This window comes from Musa acuminata, chromosome BXJ3-6 (assembly GCF_036884655.1).
Source record: "Musa acuminata AAA Group cultivar baxijiao chromosome BXJ3-6, Cavendish_Baxijiao_AAA, whole genome shotgun sequence".
Taxonomy (NCBI): domain Eukaryota; kingdom Viridiplantae; phylum Streptophyta; class Magnoliopsida; order Zingiberales; family Musaceae; genus Musa; species Musa acuminata.
The window spans coordinates 28009152-28030344 of NC_088354.1; the positions used below are offsets into that span (position 1 = coordinate 28009152).

The following is a 21193-nucleotide window of genomic DNA, read 5'->3' on the forward strand; positions in this document are numbered from 1 at the left end:
ACCCTTTTTTCTTAATTTTTTATTTCTTATCGCTCGTCTACACACTCGATAGTCACACAAAAGTGACCATGGCCATGTCCTCATCGTTCGCTGTCATCAATTACTAATCTCAATTTGTTCGTCTTATCACTAATTTTCGTTGACACCGTTGTAATCGATTTTGTGTAGTTGTTATCGTCGTCGAATATGTTACTTGCGGGAGAAGAATAAGAAGATTAAGAGAAGAGAAAAAAGAAAGAGAAGAAAAAAAATAGAAGTCTAAGAGCAGAGGGAGGAAGAAAAAAAAGGATAAAAATAGAGGAATATTTTGATACATTTATAAAAAAGATAATTTAGTTATATTAAAAATTATTAAAATAAGGTTGTAGACGGAAAATTTGCCAAAATGATGAAATGACCGATATCTCCTCCTCCATCACCTGTAAAATCACGATATTACCCCTTTCATCGAGCAAAGAGGACTCATCGCGACTCGCCGATCCCCATTTCTCCCGTCTCCTTCAGAGTTCGATTCCGAGGTACTTCTCTTCCGCCTTACTGAGTTGTTGATCGAAATTTCTGTGAATCCCACTTCTCGTTTCCATATCTTCCATGCTTCTAAGGGTTTTTTCGGTCTCCGATCACAGCGATCTAATCTTTCTCTGCTGGGAATCGTATGGATCTTCGTTGATCTTTAATTTCTTTCTTATGTTATTCTGCTTGCCCTTGTATGATTTGGTTTCACCTAATTCCATAAATTAAGGAGTTTTTCCCTCTGTCCTACTCTCTTATTAGGGGCTTTTTGATATTTCGGTGATTGCTTGGAGCAGATTTGTGTTGATTGTGACGGTAGATATAGTCTTAGTTCTTAGCGCTACCAATGAGAACGGCGTGCTGATTGTTTGCGCAGCAGATGGCGTCGAAGTTGCACCAGCTTCGGTCGAAGGCTGTTCAAGCCTCGGAGTTCATTGCCAAGCATGGAAGCACTTACTACAAGGAACTGTTGGAGAAGAACAAGCAGTACATTGTTCAACCGCCAACCATCGAGACGTGCCAAGATCTGTCGAAGAAGCTCTTCTATACACGCCTTTCAAGGTCAGTCTTCATGTCGATGTGATTTCATTTTGGTCAGTTGCTTTATAGGGCATATAGACCACTGAAGATTGGGGTTTTGATGGGTGGGATTGGTTGGAAAGCATTTGGAATATTGAGTGATTTGAGGTCAAATATCAACTCAAGTTTAAAATTGAGTAGCTATACTGTGAATATGAGCGATAGCTAAAGGACACCAGTGATTAACAGGTCGCTTTATTTTCCTTCATTATCTGTGATTTGTGAAGAAAATATCTGCACTTTTCGCGCTGAACATGGCATGGCATACATGTAAAGTGTTATTCTGAATGTAATCTGGTGTTCTTTCTATCATTTGGATGTTTGTTGATCACTTTTGAATCAGAATCTTATTTCCTTATTCAGTCCTAGCAAACATTTATTTTTTCTTTTATATGTTTAGAAATCATATAAAAACACTAACTAGAGGATGCCTGACTTACATTGTGGCGTTGGTCACATGATGATTGGTGACATAGCAAATCTCTTTATGCCTCTTGTAAAGTTCTATAGCAATTGTGTTGTTTGGACCAGCAAAAGAGATGTCACTTAGTTTTCTTGTGATGGATTGATGCACCTAATTGTTAATGGTTTTTTCCTTTTTTTTCTAAATCAAGATCTCAGTTAAGTCAGAATGATCCAGTAAATCACTTGAGAGAAATGGATCCTAGAGTTGATTCTTAAATTGATTTCACTTGGACTCGAAATGACTTAGTATACGTGTTGGAATCTGATCAAATTTAGGAGTCCTTACCTGTAATGTTCACTGGCTTTGGGTGCTTCACATGGCATCAAATGTATAACTGAAGGTGCCTAACACAGTATAGACACATTGTGATAAGACCATAAGTTTGCTGTCAAGTAAGATGCAGGGACTCACATCTATGGAGAGTTGGTACCAGCTTTTCTTTAAGCTAATTATGTTTTGTTCAGTTTATTTAATTTTTGTTTAAGCTGATGTCCTAGTGAGTCTCGGAAGAACATCTGATTGAGAAAATGCGTAAAAGATCTATCAGACTATCAAATCAGTCTCAAAGGGGAACTATGAGTCACCCTTACGAGAGAGAGTTTTTTGGAGGCCATATTTATAATTTTATCCTTTATTTTTTTCCTTCGAAGTTTCTCTATTTTTTATTCTGTTGGTTTGTACGTGAACTGTTCTCTAAGGTCATCTAACTCTCTGGTTATTCATCAATTAAAAAAATATTTTTCATGTTATCTTCCTGCTAACATCACAAAACTTGAGATTTCAAATGGATCATTGGTTTACTGAATTTGATTTAACTAGAAATATTATCTTGTGCAGAGCTCAATGACAGGATAAAGTTTATGTAACCAACCCGAAATAGTTGGAAAATTATGGCTTCTTCTTCTTCTTTTTCTTGTTGTTGTATCTACTCTCGATCACATATCAGTGGCTATTTGTTTACTGTTCTCTGTGCAAATAGTTTTAGAGACTGTTTAAAATTGAAACCTAAACCTCAATTTTCTCTTCCTATTGCTTTGAGGCTATATCATAGACTTGGTTGTTCCTTCCTGTCTCACAGTTTAAAATAGTGACTAATTTAAAGTCTGTCTTAGCTGCTCCATGATGCTACTGATATGGTGGAATGTCTTGAAGCTTTTTTCCTTTGTATTTTTCCTGTGTTGGTACGACTAATGGGGTATGTGTTGTGCTGCTACTAAACAAAATAAAGTTCCCATATTGTCACGGACTTAGCTGGAATTGCCTAAGTCGTGAGGCACCCTTGCGGCCAAGACGCGAACTTAGCTTGCGTTGCTTAAGTCGCGAAGCACCCTTGCGCCAACTTCTCGAACTTAGCTGGGATTGCCCAAGTCTTGACGTGCCCTTGCGATATGCGTCCGCAAAGGTCAGCCAATTTGCAACCTCACTCAGGTCCCGAAGGACCTGTAAAAAAGAAAGTTGATTAGTTCGAAGAACGAGCGACGGACAAGTCCCGACGTTTCGCGAAGAGGGAAGCTTTACAAGCAATTCAGTGAGCACCTTGCGCACATGAGAGAAAACAAAGAAAGGAGGAAAACAAGGACTTTAGAAGGTTGAATGAACAGCTGCAAGTCCATAAACAGCTGCTCATCGGGTGCTGGATGCGAAGGCAAGTTCCCGTCAAGAAAATGTGCGAACTTGTGAAGATTGTTCAACGCCCGATAATATACCGAAGCCCCATCCAGCCCTGTGCCACTCGGGGGGTTCCAGGGTGCTAAGATGGCTGACATTTCGCGCGCTACAACGGGCTGCAGAAAATAGCCCGCGGCACGCGAAAACGGAGCCATTTTGGGGTTTTTTGGCCCGGCGCGGTGAGCGGTGGCACTGTGCACTGCAACCTGTTCGAACATGTATTTTTACAAGCAAAAACACACAAAACCAAGGCAAAACAGGTTGCCATATCTTTGTTCAAGCATGCAAAAATGTCAAACGGTTCGTTGAACGAAGTTGTTGCGAGTGCGTGACAATCGCTCGTGACATTCTCCCCCACTTAAACTGTCGACACCCTCGTTGACGCTTGTTGGTAGTTATTGATGATTGCTTCTTCATGTCGTAGGGCATCTTCGGGCACCCAACTGGCTTCAGTTCAGGGAAGTTTTTGCCATTTCACCAAGTACTCGGTCTGCTTAGCTCCATTGGGTAGCTTTATCTTGCGATCCGCCAGAATGATTTCAACTCGCTTCTCGTAGGAGGCTCTGGTGGGGGGGGGGGGGAGGTAGCCGAGTTGGAACACTTCGGGAAGCATCTTGGGGATCTGAGTGGTAGGCTTTCAAGTTGCTGGCGTGAAAAACATTGTGAATTTTGAGCCACGCCGGCAGCTGCAACCTGTAGGAAACGTTGCCCACCCTATTGATAATTGGGAAGGACCCTTCGTACTTGCACACCAATACTTTGTGTACTTTGTTCCTAAAGAATTGGAGTGATGTTGGTTGGAGCTTCACTAACACCAAATCACCGACTTTGAACTCTTGTGGTTGCCTTCTCAAGTCGGCCCACTTCTTCATCTTTTTGGCTGTCTTCTCCAAGTAAGCCCGCATAATATCTGCATTTCGGTGCCATTCTTTGGCAAAGTGATATGCTGACGAACTACTCCCAGTGTATCCGATAGCCAGGGTGTGAGGAGTCGACGGTTGTTGTCCTGTAATGATCTCGAAGGGGCTCTTGTTGGACGTAGAGCTCCTCCACATCAGTCCCCATCTTCAGCCAGTAGAAGGCCCTCTCCACGAGAGCCAAGGTTCTGTGAATGCCCGGATGTCCAGCCCAAAGGGAATCGTGACACTCTCTTAAGAGTTCACGTCTAAAATTATCCACTCGAGGAACATAAACCCTATTCCCTTTTGTGTAAACGAGTCCCTCCTAGACCTAAAATCGTCGTATCTTGCCTTCTTTGATGAGTTGTATTAGGGTTACTACCTAGGGATCACTATACAGTCCATCCCTGATCCTGGAAAGGAAGTTGGAGTGCAATTGATTTGCTTGGCCTCTGCCCTCCAACTACATGGCGTTCACTCGCTCCACCTTCCGGCTCAATACATCGGCCACAACATTTGCTTTTCCGGGCTTGTACTCCATTGCTATATCAAACTCAACCAGGAAGTCCTGCCATCGTTCTTGCTTTGGGCAAAGTTTCTTCTGAGTTTGGAAATAGCTCAAAGCAATATTGTCTGTCCTCAACACAAATCGCGATCCAAGAAGGTAGTGTCGCCAAACTCGTAGACAGTGGACCACCGCTGTCATCTCCTTCTCGTGCACCGGATACCGCCGCTCGGTCTCGTTGAGCTTGCGGCTCTTGTAGGCCACTAGATAACCCTCCTGCATGAGTACTTCCCCAATAGCGAAGTCTGAAGCATCTGTATGGACTTCGAAAGGCTCCCTATAGTCCGACAATTTGAGCACCGGTTCTTCCAACACAACTCCAAGACTGCTCCTTCTAGGAATGCAGTTTCACATTTGTCAGACCCCACCTCCAAGACTGCTCCTTCTTCAGTAACTCCGTCAGTGGAGTTGCACGCTTTGAATACTCCGCTATGAAGCATCGATAATAGTTGACAAAATCAAGGAAGGATCTCAACTCTGGTACCTTATTTGGAGTTTGCCATTTTGCAACAACTTACACTTTTGATTGGTCCATCCGGATGGAGCCATCCCCGATTCGATGCCCCAAAAACAAGATCTTCGTTTGAGCAAAGTAGCACTTCTCCTTTTTCACGAACAAAGTGTTCTTCCTGGGAACCTTGAAAATTGTCCGAAGGTGCTCGATATGCTCCTCGAGCATTTGGCTGTAGACGACGATATTGTCCAAGTAGACGACCACAAACTTTATCCAAATACTTTTTGAATAATTGGTTCATAAGAGTGCAGAACGTGGCCAGAGCGTTGGTTAAACCGAAAGGCATCACCAAGAACTCAAACACTCCATACCTGGTCACACAGGTAGTCTTCGCTTCGTCGCCTTCAGCAATGCGCACATACCAATATCCCGATCGGAGGTCGAGTTTGGAGAAATACTTGGCCTTGCCCAATTGGTCGAACAAGTCCGCGATGAGTGGAATTGGATACTTGTTCTTCACTGTCACTTTGTTGAGGGCTCGATAATCGGCGCATAGTCGGAGGCTTCCATCTTGTTTCTTTTGGAAGAGAATTGAAGCTCCGAATGGTGCTTTAGAACTACGGATGAGACCACCGCTTAGCAGTTCATCTAACTACTTTCTGAGCTCTGCCAACTCTGGAGGGGGCATACGGTAGGGTGGTCTCGCTGGAGGCTTCACTCCTGGCTCCAGCTCGATGTGATGATCCAGGCCTCTGCGTGGCGGTAGAGTCTTCGGCTACTCGGGTGGCATAACATCTGTGAACTCCTTCAAGACGTTCACCACCACAGCAGGTTCATGAATGACCTTCTCGTCGAGTGGCTCTAGCTTCATAGCAGCCACGAATGTTAATTCGTCTTTTCGTACCCCATTCTTCAGTTGTAATATCGATATCTGTTGGGGTTCCTTGGTTCTTCTCTGAGAGACGGGAACCACACAGGGGTCGTCACCTCCCATTATACATAGGGAGTTTAGGAACAACATTGGCACCAACTTCGCCGCGTGCATGAATTCCATTTCAAGAATCACTTGGAAATCGTCCAGTGGCACCGCCAACCCGAAGATTCGCTTGGCCTCTGAGTTTACCGCCTTCATTCGACTTGGGTTCTTCTCCAAGATCAGCCTAAGTCGCTTTGCTTCTCGATTAGCAATAAAGTTGTGAGTAATGCTCGTGTCCACCATTGCATGGGTCGTTTGACCATTGAGCTTAATGTCTATGTACATCAGCTCGTTACTTCCTGCTTTTTGCGGTCTTGTCTTCATGTTCTCCCCCACTTAACCCCGCATAGCGTTCAACAAACGCATTGCCCCCATCCGGGGTCCTTGCGACTCCTCATCGTCGCTGCTGGATTCTGAACTACTCGAACTAAGAGCGATAGCCTTGCCCTTGTCCGATTTGGGAGGATGGATAGAAGCTGTTAAGGCATTGAGTGCTTGTTTCTGTGGGCACTCTCTCACTATGTGCGGCCCTCCATACAAGAAGCATCCGTCAGGTTTTGGGGCCTTGCCTTTTGAGCTTAGCCCTTTGTGAGAACTCTTCTTCCTTTGTTCGCCCCCGGGCTCCTTCCCTAGAGAATATTTTGGGGGGCGATTTTCTGAAGATTGTTTCCTTTTTCTCGGGTCTTAAGAGGAAACAAAGTCGGTGAGTCTCTCTGCAGCAGCAATTGTCCCGATCACATCGGTGATATTCCTTCGATCCAGTTCTTGTTGTGCCCATGGCTTCAAACTATCGAGGAAGTTGAACAGCTTATCCTTCTCGGACATGTCCTGTATGTCCAGCATTAGTGCAGAAAATTGCTTCACGTAGTCTCAAATGGAAGTTCTTTGGTGGAGTTGTCTTAGTTTCCTCCTTGCAACGAATTTTATGTTCTCGAGTAGAAACTGAGTTCTCAACTCTTGCTTTAAGTCCTCCTATATGCCTACCGTTGATAGACTACATGTCAAAGAAGAAAGTTTAACCCTAATCTTAATAAATTGATGATAAGATCATGTCCAGTGTTGCTTGAATTTGATTATCATGTTACTTCTTAGTCTAGCAATTTGGTGTTACTTTATAGATATATGTAATCTTTTATAGTATATGATAAGTTGCCACATGACAATAGCTTAGGTGTTCTGACAGACTTTGGTTATCGTATTGAAGTTTCTTCACGGTTCCCACTGTGGGCTACTAGCATCATTTATGAGGGAGAGACAAGTATTTGTCTATATTGAATAGTAGCTAATTTAGTAATGAAGGATGATTGTAGTAGCTAATTCAATATTTCCAGATTTGAATTGTGGATTGTTGTTCATTCTTGACAAAATAATAACTTCAAAATCTTTTAACAGTTAGTGATCTGTATCGTTCACCTGTGAACGACCAAGATGCCTTGTAGATGACAGGCATCATGCCTAAAGGCTATTTATTGTTTCAAATAATAAAGGCTTTAGTTATTTTGATTTAAATATGCACGACTCATATATTCCATCCTTTTCTTTTGTTACATGTGATAACTTTTTCTACTAGTTATAACAGATTTTGTACTTTTAAAAAATATCATTATCTTAAAGATTTATGTTCTCTCTTTTATCTTCATTTCATCTCGTGTAAACAGTGGTCCTATGCTTAATTAGAAACAAACTATCATTTCAGTAGACTGGCATCTTTAGGAAAGGATGCTACCGGTCAATATGCTAGTTTTCAAATTAGAGTTGAATTCAGATAGAGAACCCCTTAAACATCATTGCTGAAACCTTTGCTTTCAATCTTCCTGCCTGAGAGTGCCAACACTCTTGAGAAACATTGTTTCTCTTTCCCCCTTGTTGTGCCTGAACTTATTGTGTTGTGTACAAATTACACACACCCTGATATCTAATTTGTTGAAAGCTTTGTTGATGTTGGTGACAAGTACTTCACATGCTGGGTGGTTAACTTGTGGAAAAATTATCTTCCACTGTGGTCATGTGGAAAAATTATAGCTGTTTGATGTACTTACATCCTACTGCACTATTTCATTTCTGAGTTTAGCACTATTTATGCTATGCCTTATTGCAGATTCTTATGCAGCTGCCCAACATGAATTCCTTCTCCTACCCTTTTGTTTTATCCTTTCTTTCAGATTTTCTTTCCTCACTCTTTGTTCCTTTTATATATCTCAGTGACGGCAAAAGATTTATGTAGCCAAGCCCAAGCAGTTGGGACTCTACTCCTGGACCCTTCCTTGTACCCCAAATAGTTGGGGACTTTGGCTTTATTGTTGTGGTCGTTGTTGTACTCCTCGACCTCTCCCTCCCACCCCCAGAATTGCAAAGTCTTAGTGTTCCCTCTCAACTTCTGAAATGGGGTTTCTCCTTGTTTGTACTAGGCAAATCATGAGATGTCTTAGCTCGGCATGAGTCCATAACCATATATAATAGGACTTGGATGAGATTTACAATCGTATCATACTTGTCTTAAAACAAGCAATCTGCAGTACTAATGCCTTGTCTCTCTACAGCATTCCTGGTCGTTACGAGTCATTCTGGAAGGAGCTTGATGGCGTGAAGCACATCTGGAGAAACAGGCAGGATCTGAAAGTTGAGGATGTCAGCATCGCTGCCCTGTTTGGGCTTGAGTTATATGCATGGTCCTGTGTTGGCGAGATCGTGGGAAGAGGATTCACTTTCACAGGCTACTACGTCTGAATGAGTCTGACTTCTGGATCCCAATAAGTTTAATTTCTTCTTAGATGCTCAAGCTTCTGACCTCATTTTACATGCACAATTTTGTTCACCCGATACATTTTCTTAAACTGGTGGTCAGCAAAACAAGCATAGTTGCCGCAATAATCTGCTGGCTTGTACCTCTTCTGTCAGTGTTTCATGCATTGGCTGTTGTCGGACACTTGCACTATCTCAACCCCCAATTCTACGGAAAGCCCCTCAATGTGAGTAGACATATGTACGTCCGGACTCGACTGCCAATCTGCAGGTATGTTCGATGATCATGTGCAATATATATTTCAAGATTATTAATCCCTTTGATTTAGGATTTTGATATTGATTTATGGTGATGCATAGAATAATCTTGTGTATATGGTGCATTGTGTTTCATAAGGGCCCAACGTTAACATGGACTAAATTCTCTGCCCACCGTATAACACTTCCGTTAAAAGTGAGATTAGTACTTCTGTATTCAACTTAGATCGATAAACCTTTCCCATATTGCAAAAAATAAGGAAAATTTGTGTATGACCAAATTATTTTCTTGTCATTCTTAGATAATATTATCTAATTATTTTGTCAAATGAACTAAAGATTGGTTTGACTGCACGTTAAATTGATCGTGTGTAAAGGGGTGGGATCATCCAAAACACATTTTATAAAGCCCACAAGATCACCACACCTACTCACTGTCATTTCACACAACATAACCAACCGTGCCCTGCCACCGCTTGCATGCCAAACGTATATTTTACCGAAACAAGTATATTCCTTTACCAAAAGAAGGCAAGAAAAAAGAGACAAACAAGGACGAGTGGTATGCAACTATCTGCCCTCTTTTGTTTCCACTCCCGTCGTTATGTATGCCTCCAAAGTCAACTATTTTCATATTTATTACTTTAGGCCCAAAAATTATACGATAAGTTTTTAAAAATATAATTTAACTTTGAAAACTTTTGATAGAGCATTCCAACTTAAAAAAATCTTAAATCTTTATAGGCTGCATGAAAAAATTATTTTATCTTTACCTTTATCAAATTTATTGTCATCTCGATTGAATCTATCGTCACATTCTTCCTGCATCATCGTTTGTAACCCTCATGCGAGAAAGGAGGGATCGTTGAAACTGCCTTCAGTATCGCGTCTACTATTTTCAAAAATAAACATCCAAATAATTTGATTTCTATATGAGTTATAGTGTTTTTAGTATATTTTAAAAAATACTATAACTTTCGTAACAAAGTGAAATTGATTGAAAAATTAGAAAAATACTTATGATTCTCATTTCATAAAGTAAAAATTATTGTGGAGGGTTAAAAAAACGGAACGGGTGGGGGAGGGGGGGGGGGGGGGGGGGGGGGGGGGTGTGCGGGGGAAAGGGAGGAAAAACTTAGGCAGGTGTGTGACTCTCAAATTAAAAGTATATTCAAAATTAGATGAACCAGCGAATGCTATTAAGGAAATATGAAAAAAAAAACATATGGGAAAAGCCAAAAGGAGGAGGTTTTTTTTTATGGGAAATCGTTCAAAAAAAAAAAGAAATATTGTGTGTGTATATATATATATATATATATATATATATATATATATATATATATATATATATATATATATATATATATCTTCTCGCTCATCAGTTCCCTGTTACCCTTCTCTCTCTCTCTCTCTCTCTCTCTCCACCTGTTTTCCCTGCAAAATCTCTCCTTTTTTCCCCTGGGATTCCCCTCCCGATCGAGACGGGGAGGGTCCGGCGGTGGAGAGGGGTTTTGATCTCTTGCTGTTTTGATGAATGGAGTCGGATAGCGTCGATTGTGTCTCATTGACGGATGGGCTTGATGAGGAGGAGGTCACCCAGCACCGCCACCCCTTCCCCAAACCACACGGCAGCGGCGCTCCCCCTCTCCCCGGGATCGCGCCTGCCACCAGCGTCCACGAGCTACTCGAGTGCCCCGTCTGCACCAACTCCATGTATCCCCCGATCCATCAGGTCGGTATTTCGTATTTTGGAATTTTGGGTTGTCTTCAAAGTGATGGTGATCGGGCGATTACGAGATTATGCATTCTTGACACTGGGTTTTCCCATTATATTTTGGAATTTTATTATCAATAGTTGTGATTTTTCTGGTTATTTTGTTAGATGTGATAATAAGGGCAAGTATTTGGGCTATTTCGGCCAATAATTTGTGAAAAGCTTGGTAATTGAATGGTTATCGTGGTGACTTATAGTTATTAAGATCATGCAATAATTGGAAGCTTTATGATAGTTGAAAGACTCAGATGCAGGTTGATTCGGCTTAATTGCGCGTAAGTAGAGAACTTTGACTTTTGTGGGTTCCCCGTGGCAATGTTAACATCTATTTGGTCAATCTTGTTTCACTACGTTTCTAATTTTGAACGTGTGTCGCAATGAGATCTGATACTGTATTACTAATTAAAAATAGGGGGCCATATAGATCTTGTTTCAATTGGTTGCTTGGCATGTGGATTCGAAATTTAATTAAATGATCCAGAGTAGTTGTTGATGTTAGGACATATACGATGGATTATAAAATTTAATTAAATGATCCAGAGTCGTTGTTGATCTTAGGACATACATAAATGATGAAAAAACCTTCTGATGGATCTAAATGAATTTATTGATCTGAAACATGATATGCTTCTTTATTTGTCCTGTCATCGGTTCTTATGCTTGGTAGTTCTTGGCCTGTACAATTTAAAACTGATTCAGATTTAAATACCATAGCATATACACTGACAAAATTTTGGATCTGATTTTTATTTCACAGCTAGTTATTGCGATGTGGTGAATGCAGTTATATCATCTAGTTGAGGTTTATGCAATCCACGGTAGAAAAAGTACTGGAAAATGGGAATTTTTTTGTGGGTTATAGTTATGTTGTAGCAATGATGAGTCTGCTTTATGCTTTCCTTTCCGTTTCATTGTGTAACAGCTGAGCGAGGACCTGGTTAGATGCCTTTTCATATTTGACTTGGGAATTTTTGGGTTGTTTTTAGGCTCTTAAATGCTTTGCTGAAGGATTTGTGGTTATCTCGTTTCTTTAAATTGTTAGCAAAATATAGACAACTTTTGCGAAACTAGAGCTTATTTGCATAATCATGATCTCATGGAACCATGTATTTAGACATATTAAATCATGGTCGGATAGACTAATTCGGTTTATCGGCAAGGATAAACATGTTTGCTATTAACTGCTTATTTTGAATCTGCTTACGTCCTACTTGGTCTTATCCTGTATGGGGGAACTTCTACCACACAAAGGAAGTAAAGGAATGCTGGTAAAGTTATGTTTGTACCCGGTTATATTTCTCAGAAGTTGATTGGCCTCATTGTTAGAAGTCAAACATATGCATTGTTTCTTTGATCTCCCAAGAGAGTTCTAATTTTGGCTGTTTTGATGGTTTAAGAAATTCCAGGTTGTTGCAATGGTTTCAGACAATCTGTAGCAGGGCCAATGTTTTTGATATAAAATCATTAAGAGAAGAAGCCTTTTCTGTCAGTGGGACAGAAATCTAACAGATCAGGATTGCTTCAGCAGTTTCTATGATCCGATCTGTTTTGCCACTTTGACTTGAAAGAGCTTTGATTGATTTGGACTAATCCCGAAACTGAGTTTTGGATTGGGAATTATCGACCCTAATCTATTTTCTGTTGTTTCATGTTGGGATCGGTCAAGAAAAAAAGAATGGTGATTTTAACGTGACAAAATTTGAAAGCTTCAGGTGTATGGTAGTATGATTGGAAATTATTGAAGCCTTTGGATTGCATCATTCGTGTCAGACTGCGGCATTTGTTATCTCAGTTTATTACAGAGTATTTTGTGCAAGCTTTGTTATAGTTAAGGATTGCCATGGTGCTGGCATGTTCCGTGACCACAGGATATCAGAATATGTTGGTGCCATGACCAGTTATGTGCCTGCTACAAATGTGCATACTCGGTTCTAAATGATTGGCATGGGCATGCTGCAGAACATGGCTACATGTCCAGTGGATCCTACCATATTGATCACTCTTGTGCCCATTAAGTTGATGCTTCATTGTGGTTATTATATCTCTTTATTGTTACTAATGACATGTTTTAAGCATGACTGTATGATTTATCAGTGTTTTTAAAAGGCATTCGGGTGCTCGTCTAGGCGCTCGAGCGAGGCGAGGCCCAAGCGCCTCGCACAAGGTCTAGGTGATGTGCTTCTCGTAAGTGCCACCCGGGCGCTCGATCAAATCCAATGAGTCAAACCAGATTTTGGACTCTCGTTCGATTCAGCAGTGACTTAGTTGGCTCAATCAAACCAACTAAGCCCAACAGTAAAAAAATCGAAACCCACCCCCCTCCCTTGACTCGCTCGGTAAACCCTAGGATCCCTCGTTGCATTCTTTACAGCTGATGGAAAGGTCCAATCTTCCTCTTCCACCACTAAGTCCTTTGCCGCTGACATAAAGGTTCAAATCTTGCTCCTTCACTGCTGCTTTTCTCGTGCGCAGCTCCCTCTACTGCCTAATCGTTTGTGTGCAGCTCCCTCCGTCGTCAAGGGACAGTTCCACAGATTTCTCCATTGTTGATGTCACCGTCCACAACTTCCTCTCGCTGTCCGAAGGTTCCTCCCCCTACTGCACACTATTATAACAACTGTTGAAAGTGGATTAACTACTATTAAAAGCGGATTGTTAATCCTTAGAACTGATAATTACAACTATTGTTACCATATTTTATATTATATATTTTTTTATATATTTTATAATTATATATTTTATATATTTTAATATTCTAGAACGCCTAGCTTCGCTTGGGTTGGCGACTAGGCGCTCAGGCATTTTGGGACCTTGGCGCGTAGTGCTTTTAAAAACACTACGACTTACAACCATTTTGATCTGATTACGTTATGCATAGGTATGAAAACAGTTCAGGTTTGACTAAGATGAACTGTTTAATGCTTTTCCAATGCTTGTAGATCTCCTCTTGCAAATTCTGAATTATGAACAATTTAATCAGTCATTGACCAGCAAGTATGATGATCATGTATCTTCAGAAAACATCAGATAATGTGTAAGTTTCCTTTCGACTGTTTTGTAATTCCTGCGAGGCACCATTTTCAGATGAACTGCTTCTTTTCTTCTTGATTCTATTTAATAAATGCTGCCTATTATGTACCTGGATTTACATAGTGCCTGGTCAATTTGATAAAGGAAAGATTTGTACAATTGATATATTTATGTGCATTATAAATGTTTCCCTGTTATTAGTGATAAGGAATAAATTGGTATCACCTACTAAATTTCTTGCTGCTGTTAATTTTTTGTTCCTGTATTGAAATCATGTTTTCTAACTTTTGCAGTGCCGTAATGGGCATACACTCTGCTCAACTTGTAAATCAAGAGTGCATAACCGGTGCCCTACTTGTAGACAAGAGCTTGGGGACATCAGGTGTCTAGCACTTGAAAAGGTGGCCGAATCACTTGAGCTGCCTTGCAAATATAGCACACTTGGCTGCCCTGAAATCTTTCCCTACTACAGCAAGCTCAAGCATGAAGCACGATGCAACTTCAGGCCTTATAATTGCCCATATGCTGGATCCGAATGCTCAGTTGTTGGCGAGATTCCTTTCTTGGTCGCACATTTGAGAGACGATCATAAAGTAGACATGCATACCGGATGCACATTCAATCACCGTTATGTAAAGTCGAATCCACGAGAGGTTGAAAATGCAACATGGATGCTGACTGTAAGTATGCTTGAGGCCTTTAAAGTTATGACCAAAACTTTCCAAGTTCTCACGACCACTTTGCAATTGTTAGTATATTTCATTTCATTCATAGTGTGCAAGTGTACTCAAATTGATTAGATTGGGAAGGAGGCTGAATTTTCATAATGTTTTGTTGAAATGGAATCCATCAACTGCCAGATTGACCCTTTACAGATTTACAGCCTTTTCTGGGAGTCCACAAATTCAATTCTATTGTAGAGATATATAGAAAGTGGAACGGTTCCTACATAAAAAGAATACAATATTTGTAATCACACTGATTTTGATATGGTTTTGAATCAAATTCCTCACTCGGTGTTTTTTTGCCATCCAGGTCTTTTACTGTTTTGGACAGTACTTTTGCTTGCACTTTGAAGCCTTCCAGTTAGGTATCGCTCCTGTTTACATGGCGTTTCTACGGTTCATGGGTGATGAAAATGAGGCAAGGAACTTCAGTTACAGCCTTGAAGTTGGGGGCAATGGCAGGAAGCTAACATGGGAAGGTACTCCACGTAGCATCCGTGACGGCCACCGCAAAGTCCGAGACAGTCATGATGGTCTTGTAATACAGAGGAACATGGCCTTATTCTTCTCTGGTGGTGACAGGAAAGAGCTGAAGCTGCGTGTCACAGGCCGGATATGGAAGGAGCAGCCAAACCCTGACTCTGGAGTGTGCGCCCAGTCTCTATAGGTGAGATCCGAAACTTGTATGTGCCATTATGTCAATGCAATGTGTGGCTTTGTGGTTGCGATGTGGTGCGTAACCATATCGCACTTTGATGCACGTTAATGCGATAATTGTGAATAGAGGAATGGATGTTTATGTGGTTCGAAAACATGCATCCTGGAACTGTAGTGACTAATAACAGTATCTTCTGTCAGTACAGTAGGATACATGATTTTGAATATTTTCCCTTTATTTTATTTTAAAACAAGAAGCTTTTCTGTTCCTTTTCCAGATGAGTTTATTATGAGTAGTCTTCTTCTTGTCATTTTCCAAAATAAATCGAGTTTGTGTATCAGAAGTTGGGAGGGTAATTTGCATTATGAACTGATCAAAGGGTATAGTGTTTTGGTTCTTCAGAACTTTTTTGAGTTATTGGTTTTTACTATATTTCTGAATCTACTCCAATCGGATGGCTTTGTCACCCCATGCACTCTTGTTTATGACATCAAAGGCCAAGATCAGTCAGTTATTAGCTATGAAGAGGGAGAGTTTTGCTGCCACTCGGTTTCTCTGACTTATTTCAGAGGCTTTTTGTCCTCCTAATATGCTTTCTTTCTTCCTCTTGTTATGTGACATCGAATCAAGAGTCTTTTGGCAACATTGGAAGGAGTTGCACAGGGACGCGCTATTGGAACTCTCCAATACCAACTCTTGTATTATCTCTCAATTTACACAATATATTTTCTGATGGAATTACAAACATTAATGGTACATGGTTTATATGGTAGAAGAGCAATCGCTCTGATGTTTACTAATGATTATGTTTGTGGCTCTTTTGTAGCTTGGTGGTGTTACAGATGGAGCCAGCCATGAACCTATGTTAGATTTACTCATGCAACACAACTATTTAATTCTTGTGAGTTTTATGTGTGTATGATTCGAGTCCAGGCATCCAGAAATTATGCTAACATACGTTGAACATGGTTTCATCAAGTTGCACGGTGTATCTTTTCGAGGTATTTGTTCTTGCCAGCCATATATTGAGAGGAAAAAAATTATCCCACGTTCAAAAGAGAAAAAAATAATGAGAAAAAATAAAACGAAAAATGACCCTCTAACAAACATTAAAGTGTTTAGGTGACTTATAATAAATTATTAATATAATAACACATATAATTTAATTTTTTTATTTAAGTTAAAAGAAAAATCGAGATCGTGGTCATTGATTAGAGGAGGATGTTCATCACTGAGCTTAGAGCTTTCGGTCCTGCCTTCGTCGCTTCCTCTTCTTAGATAAGATAAATCTTAATTTTTTTTAAATTTAAATTATACATGTCATTATATTAATTAATAAATAGACTTTAACATTTATTAACTTAGATTTAATGGCAAGAGTTTATATACTATTTTTTGCTAAGTGGTCACCAAGACCACAAGGACTAAAATGGATTTAACTCTTTTTTAAACTTAAATTATATAGATCATTATATTAATAGTTTATTGTGAGTTAACATATTTATTATATTAATAATTTATTGTGAGTCAACATATTTATTATGTTAACTCAGATTTGATAAGAGATTTATTAACTCAGATTTGATAAGAGATTTATTAACTCAGATTTGATAGGAGGGGTTTATATGCTATATTTTTAAAAATATAAGGGTTTTTTTAGACACAAGTAAATCATAAGGACTTAAGTGATTCATGATCAAAACTACGTGAGCTAATATTTAAAATTTATCGATCGGATATATCTATATCAAATCTAAAAATTTGTTAAAATGACTTTTTTTTAATATAATTTTAATTAATCTTTATCTAGAATTAATGGAATGTTTTTTAATCCACGTAATACTTTTACTCACATTTATTCTCGACTCAATTAATTAATGGTTATCCTAATCCAAATTAACTCGATAACCTTTTTTAGCTTTTTGCTCATATTTATTCTAATCTAATTTAAGTATTTTATCTCAAACAGTTATTTGGGTATTAATAATTCATCCCAAATACAACAAAAATATCTAATTTGCTGTTCGAATCTGTACCGAATCAGATGGATGGATATCCCATTTCGACCTTAACGGATCAAATCGGATCCGCACAAAAATCCGTATCCGCTTGTTAACGGATCCGACTTAACTAACCTGCTTTCTCGTTTTCCCGAGACGGTGAGTTCTCCGTTACGCCCGAGCGAACCGCGCATTAACGGCAACCGTTTCGATTCCGTTGCCATTTCCCTCTCTTTCTCCTCCGCTTGCCTTCCTCCTCCGTCATCCCTCTAAACCGTGACGATGGAGGAGGAGCGAAGCGGATGACTCGCAGCCAAGACCGGAACGAGAGAGAGAGAGAGAGAGAGAGAGATAAGCGCGAGATCGATCCCCGAACGGAGCTCTAAATTTGGAGCAGCCTCCCCTACCCGATCATGCGCTCCATCAGCTGTATTCCTCTGCCGATTTAAGGTGGCCTCCGTCCTCCATTGGCCTTCGGTTCTTCCCTTTCTGTAAGAATCCGTCCCCCTTGCATTCGATTCTCCGTTGAGTGATTTTTTTTTTTCTGGTTTTTCTTTGAAGATCTTTTCAAATTTGGACTCTTTTGATCCCCGGGTGCTAATTCTTGGCTGAAACCCCAATTGTTCGTACAAAGGCGGTTGTTTTTGCTCGTGTTCTTGTGATCCTTGTCCGATCACATTGTTTCCTGGTTGCAATCCATGTTTAGTTCTTCTTCGATGATTAGAAAGGCGGATCCTTTAACGACCTCTGGCAATCACATTGTTTCCATGTTGCAATCGTTTTCCTCTTTTCCCTTGGAAGCTAGTAGGATTCGGACGGGATTGTGCTTTATTGTTTGTTGTTCTGGGTGGATTAAATCGAGAGGAAAACGATTTCCTTTTGGTTGTGCAGCTAAAATCAAGCTCTGACGGTTGTATGGTTTTCCTTGCAGTGAAAGGGATGTCATCCGCCGGAGTCACTCTTCGGCCAATCCGGGAAGATGTTGAACTGTCAACATGCCATTCCGATGGAGCCGGAGGTCCACTTTACTCTCCAGAGTTGATAACGATATACCTGGCAGTTCTGGGTGCCCCTGTCATCCCCATGCGGGTGTTGGAGTCCGACTCCATCGCCTCCGTAAAGCTCAAGGTCCAGAGCTGCAAGGGCTTTGCTGCCAAGAAGCAGAAGCTGGTATTCGATGGCCGGGAGATGGCTCGGAATGATTGTCTAATACGTGACTACGGTGTGGCCGATGGCAACGTCCTCCATCTTATCATCAAAACATCAGATCTCCGTGTCATCACCGTGAAGACTGCATCTGGAAAGAAACTCAAGTTCCGCGTCGACCGGGGGCGAACCGTTCGTCATGTCAACAAGCAGGTTGCGGATCTTGAAGATGAACAGTGTGTCTTCCAAGGGCGGCCTCGGAAACAGCTTCAAGACCGGAAGGAGATCCATAACATATGCACAAACAACAATGCATTCATCCACCTGCTGGTGCATAGGTCGGCAGAAGCCGGCACCGGAGCTGTGGAGAATGACTTGGAGCCATTTTTCAGGGCACCGGTGGCGGACAGTAGGCCTCCGCGTAGGGATGCGTTGATCGAGCCAGTCATCGTCAATCCCAAGGTGGAATTGCCTCGATTGATGAAGGATCTGCTCGGCGCCACTCTTTCTGGACTGGACAAGGGAAACCCACCTATAATGTCTTCGGAAGGAACAGGGGGAACCTATTTCATGCAAGACATCACGGGCAATGAGTACGTTGCCGTCTTTAAGCCGATCGACGAGGAACCACTGGCCGAGAACAACCCTCGAGGACTTCCACCGTCGACGAATGGGGAAGGGTTGAAAAGGGGGACACGGGTAGGAGAAGGTGCCCTCAGGGAAGTGGCAGCGTACATTCTTGATCATCCCGTCAGTGGCCGCCGCTCATTCTCACATGTGGACTTTGGATTCGCCGGGGTTCCTCCGACCGTCATGGCTCGATGCTTGGACGGAGGCTTTAACCATCCCACCGGATGTGAACACGAAGCGATAGACTTCAAGATGGGATCACTGCAAATGTTTGTGAAGAACTATGGAAGCTGCGAAGACATGGGGACTCGGGAGTTTCCGGCGCAGGAGGTTCATAAGATCTGCGTGTTAGACATTAGATTGGCAAATGCAGATCGGCACGCCGGAAATATCCTAGTCTGCAAGGAGGGGGAAGGAGGACGGCTAGCGTTGGTCCCCATCGACCATGGATACTGCCTGCCTGAGAATGTGAGTTTGCAGAGACCCACTTACCTTTTATTTATTTATGTATGATCTGAATTCTCTCTGGAATTTTTTTTCTCACAGTTTGTTGTTTGATGATGCAATGCATATATAAATATAATATTATATTATATTTATGCTTGCTTTTCTGATTGATGCAGTTCGAGGATTGCACATTCGAGTGGCTCTACTGGCCTCAGTCTCGCCAACCTTTCAATTCCGAAACCACAGAGTACATAAAGTCGCTGGACGCTGAGCAGGACATCGCACTGCTAAAGTTCTATGGGTGGGAGATGTCGCCCGACTGCGCTCGCACTCTTCGCATCTCCACCATGCTTCTCAAGAAAGGCGTCGAAAGAGGTCTCACTCCGTATCGTATCGGAAGCATAATGTGTAGAGAAACCATCAACAAAGAGTCCAAGATCGAAGAGATCATAAGCCAAGCCAAGAATGCTGTTCTTCCGGCCACCGACGAGGCCGCATTCTTGGAGTCGATTTCTGACATCATGGATGCCTATCTCGATCGACTCAGCGTATAGACCCACCCACCCATCGGAGGCTTATATTTATGCGCACGCAGCCACGGGCGTGTATGTATGTGTGGGAGAAGGATATCATCATCGTTGATACTTGGAAAAAGGCGGATGGGAGTTTGCGAGTATGTATGTGAGAGCAGTCAGTCAGTGTATAGATAGATGTGATGCCCCCCACCACCACCCCCCCCCCCCCCCCCCCTGTGTTGATGTGATCATGCTTCACCATGACATAGGAGGCGAGAGGTTCTTGCGACTTTCGACTGCCGATGGTTGCGTCTCTCTGTTTAGTTCATGTCTCATGCAATGTCGTTGTTGGGAGAATGAACATATACTCAAGAATCCTAGTAGATCCATATTTTATACCCCTCTCTCTCTCTCTCTCTCTATATATATATATATATATATATATATATATATATATATACAGCACTCATGACAACAGCCAAAGATTAATAGTAGGCTGGAAACAGCCATATCTGCTAAAACAAAGACTGAAGAAACAAAATTGTAGGTTCAGACTAAACTAGTGTTCCAAATCACTTGTGAAGGGTTTCATACTTATCTCTGTCACATACCATTCACAGCTTGGATTTGTATATAGGTTATGTTCTCTAGTTCAGAAAATTTGCAATCAAATTAGAAGGGGTTTCGGAGCTGGATGGATTCACAAGGCAAAAAAACGAAGGAGAAACCACAATCCATGCTCTTCAGGATTAAGTTGCATTTGGGAGCTTTTTTTCTAGGTGGTTCCTATCTCATCATTCCATGCACACAAAATTGGAGAATCATTCTTTTTCCTTTACTCCCTCTTTGTAGGCATCGATCATGTAGAATGAAAGGACATCGAGTGTATCAGAAGAACGAATAGATATCTTGCTATTACAAAATAGCAAGATATGCTTATTTTGAATATAAAAGGAGGATCAAAGGATATGCTATTACGAATAGTTATACCCTCAACCCTATGGGAAAATACACTCAGAAATACATTACCAGGCTACCCAACTATGTAAATTATAAATCCATTCACAAAAAAAACAAAAAACCAAAAAAAAAACAGAATTCACAACATTTGCACTTTGAAGAGAGAGAATTATCTAAGAAAAGCCATT

At 41.1% G+C, this 21193-nt stretch overlaps 3 protein-coding genes across 6 annotated transcripts; all 3 read left to right on the plus strand.

The window, feature by feature from the left end:
* Nucleotides 1-380: 380 nt before the first annotated feature.
* Nucleotides 381-9177, plus strand: LOC135584996 (uncharacterized). 4 transcript variants are annotated; one of them, XM_065156386.1, is made up of 3 exons: nt 381-518; nt 893-1074; nt 8661-9177. In XM_065156386.1, the coding sequence occupies exons 2-3, from the start codon at nt 893-895 to the stop codon at nt 8845-8847; spliced, it is 369 nt and encodes a 122-aa protein (XP_065012458.1). In that variant the 5' UTR covers nt 381-518; the 3' UTR covers nt 8848-9177. The 4 variants fall into 4 exon arrangements, with proteins under 4 accessions (XP_065012458.1, XP_065012460.1, XP_065012457.1 ...); XM_065156388.1 differs by having other exon boundaries at nt 433-518; nt 890-1074; XM_065156385.1 differs by having other exon boundaries at nt 450-518; nt 775-1074.
* Nucleotides 9178-10499: 1322 nt separating this feature from the next.
* On the plus strand, nt 10500-15583 carry LOC135641198 (E3 ubiquitin-protein ligase SINAT5-like). The gene is made up of 3 exons (XM_065156384.1): nt 10500-10852; nt 14218-14604; nt 14960-15583. The coding sequence occupies exons 1-3, from the start codon at nt 10655-10657 to the stop codon at nt 15314-15316; spliced, it is 942 nt and encodes a 313-aa protein (XP_065012456.1). The 5' UTR covers nt 10500-10654; the 3' UTR covers nt 15317-15583.
* Nucleotides 15584-17416: 1833 nt separating this feature from the next.
* LOC103988807 (phosphatidylinositol 4-kinase gamma 4-like) lies at nt 17417-20293 on the plus strand. The gene is made up of 3 exons (XM_009407448.3): nt 17417-17798; nt 18239-19551; nt 19707-20293. The coding sequence occupies exons 2-3, from the start codon at nt 18247-18249 to the stop codon at nt 20082-20084; spliced, it is 1683 nt and encodes a 560-aa protein (XP_009405723.1). The 5' UTR covers nt 17417-17798; nt 18239-18246; the 3' UTR covers nt 20085-20293.
* Nucleotides 20294-21193: the final 900 nt, after the last annotated feature.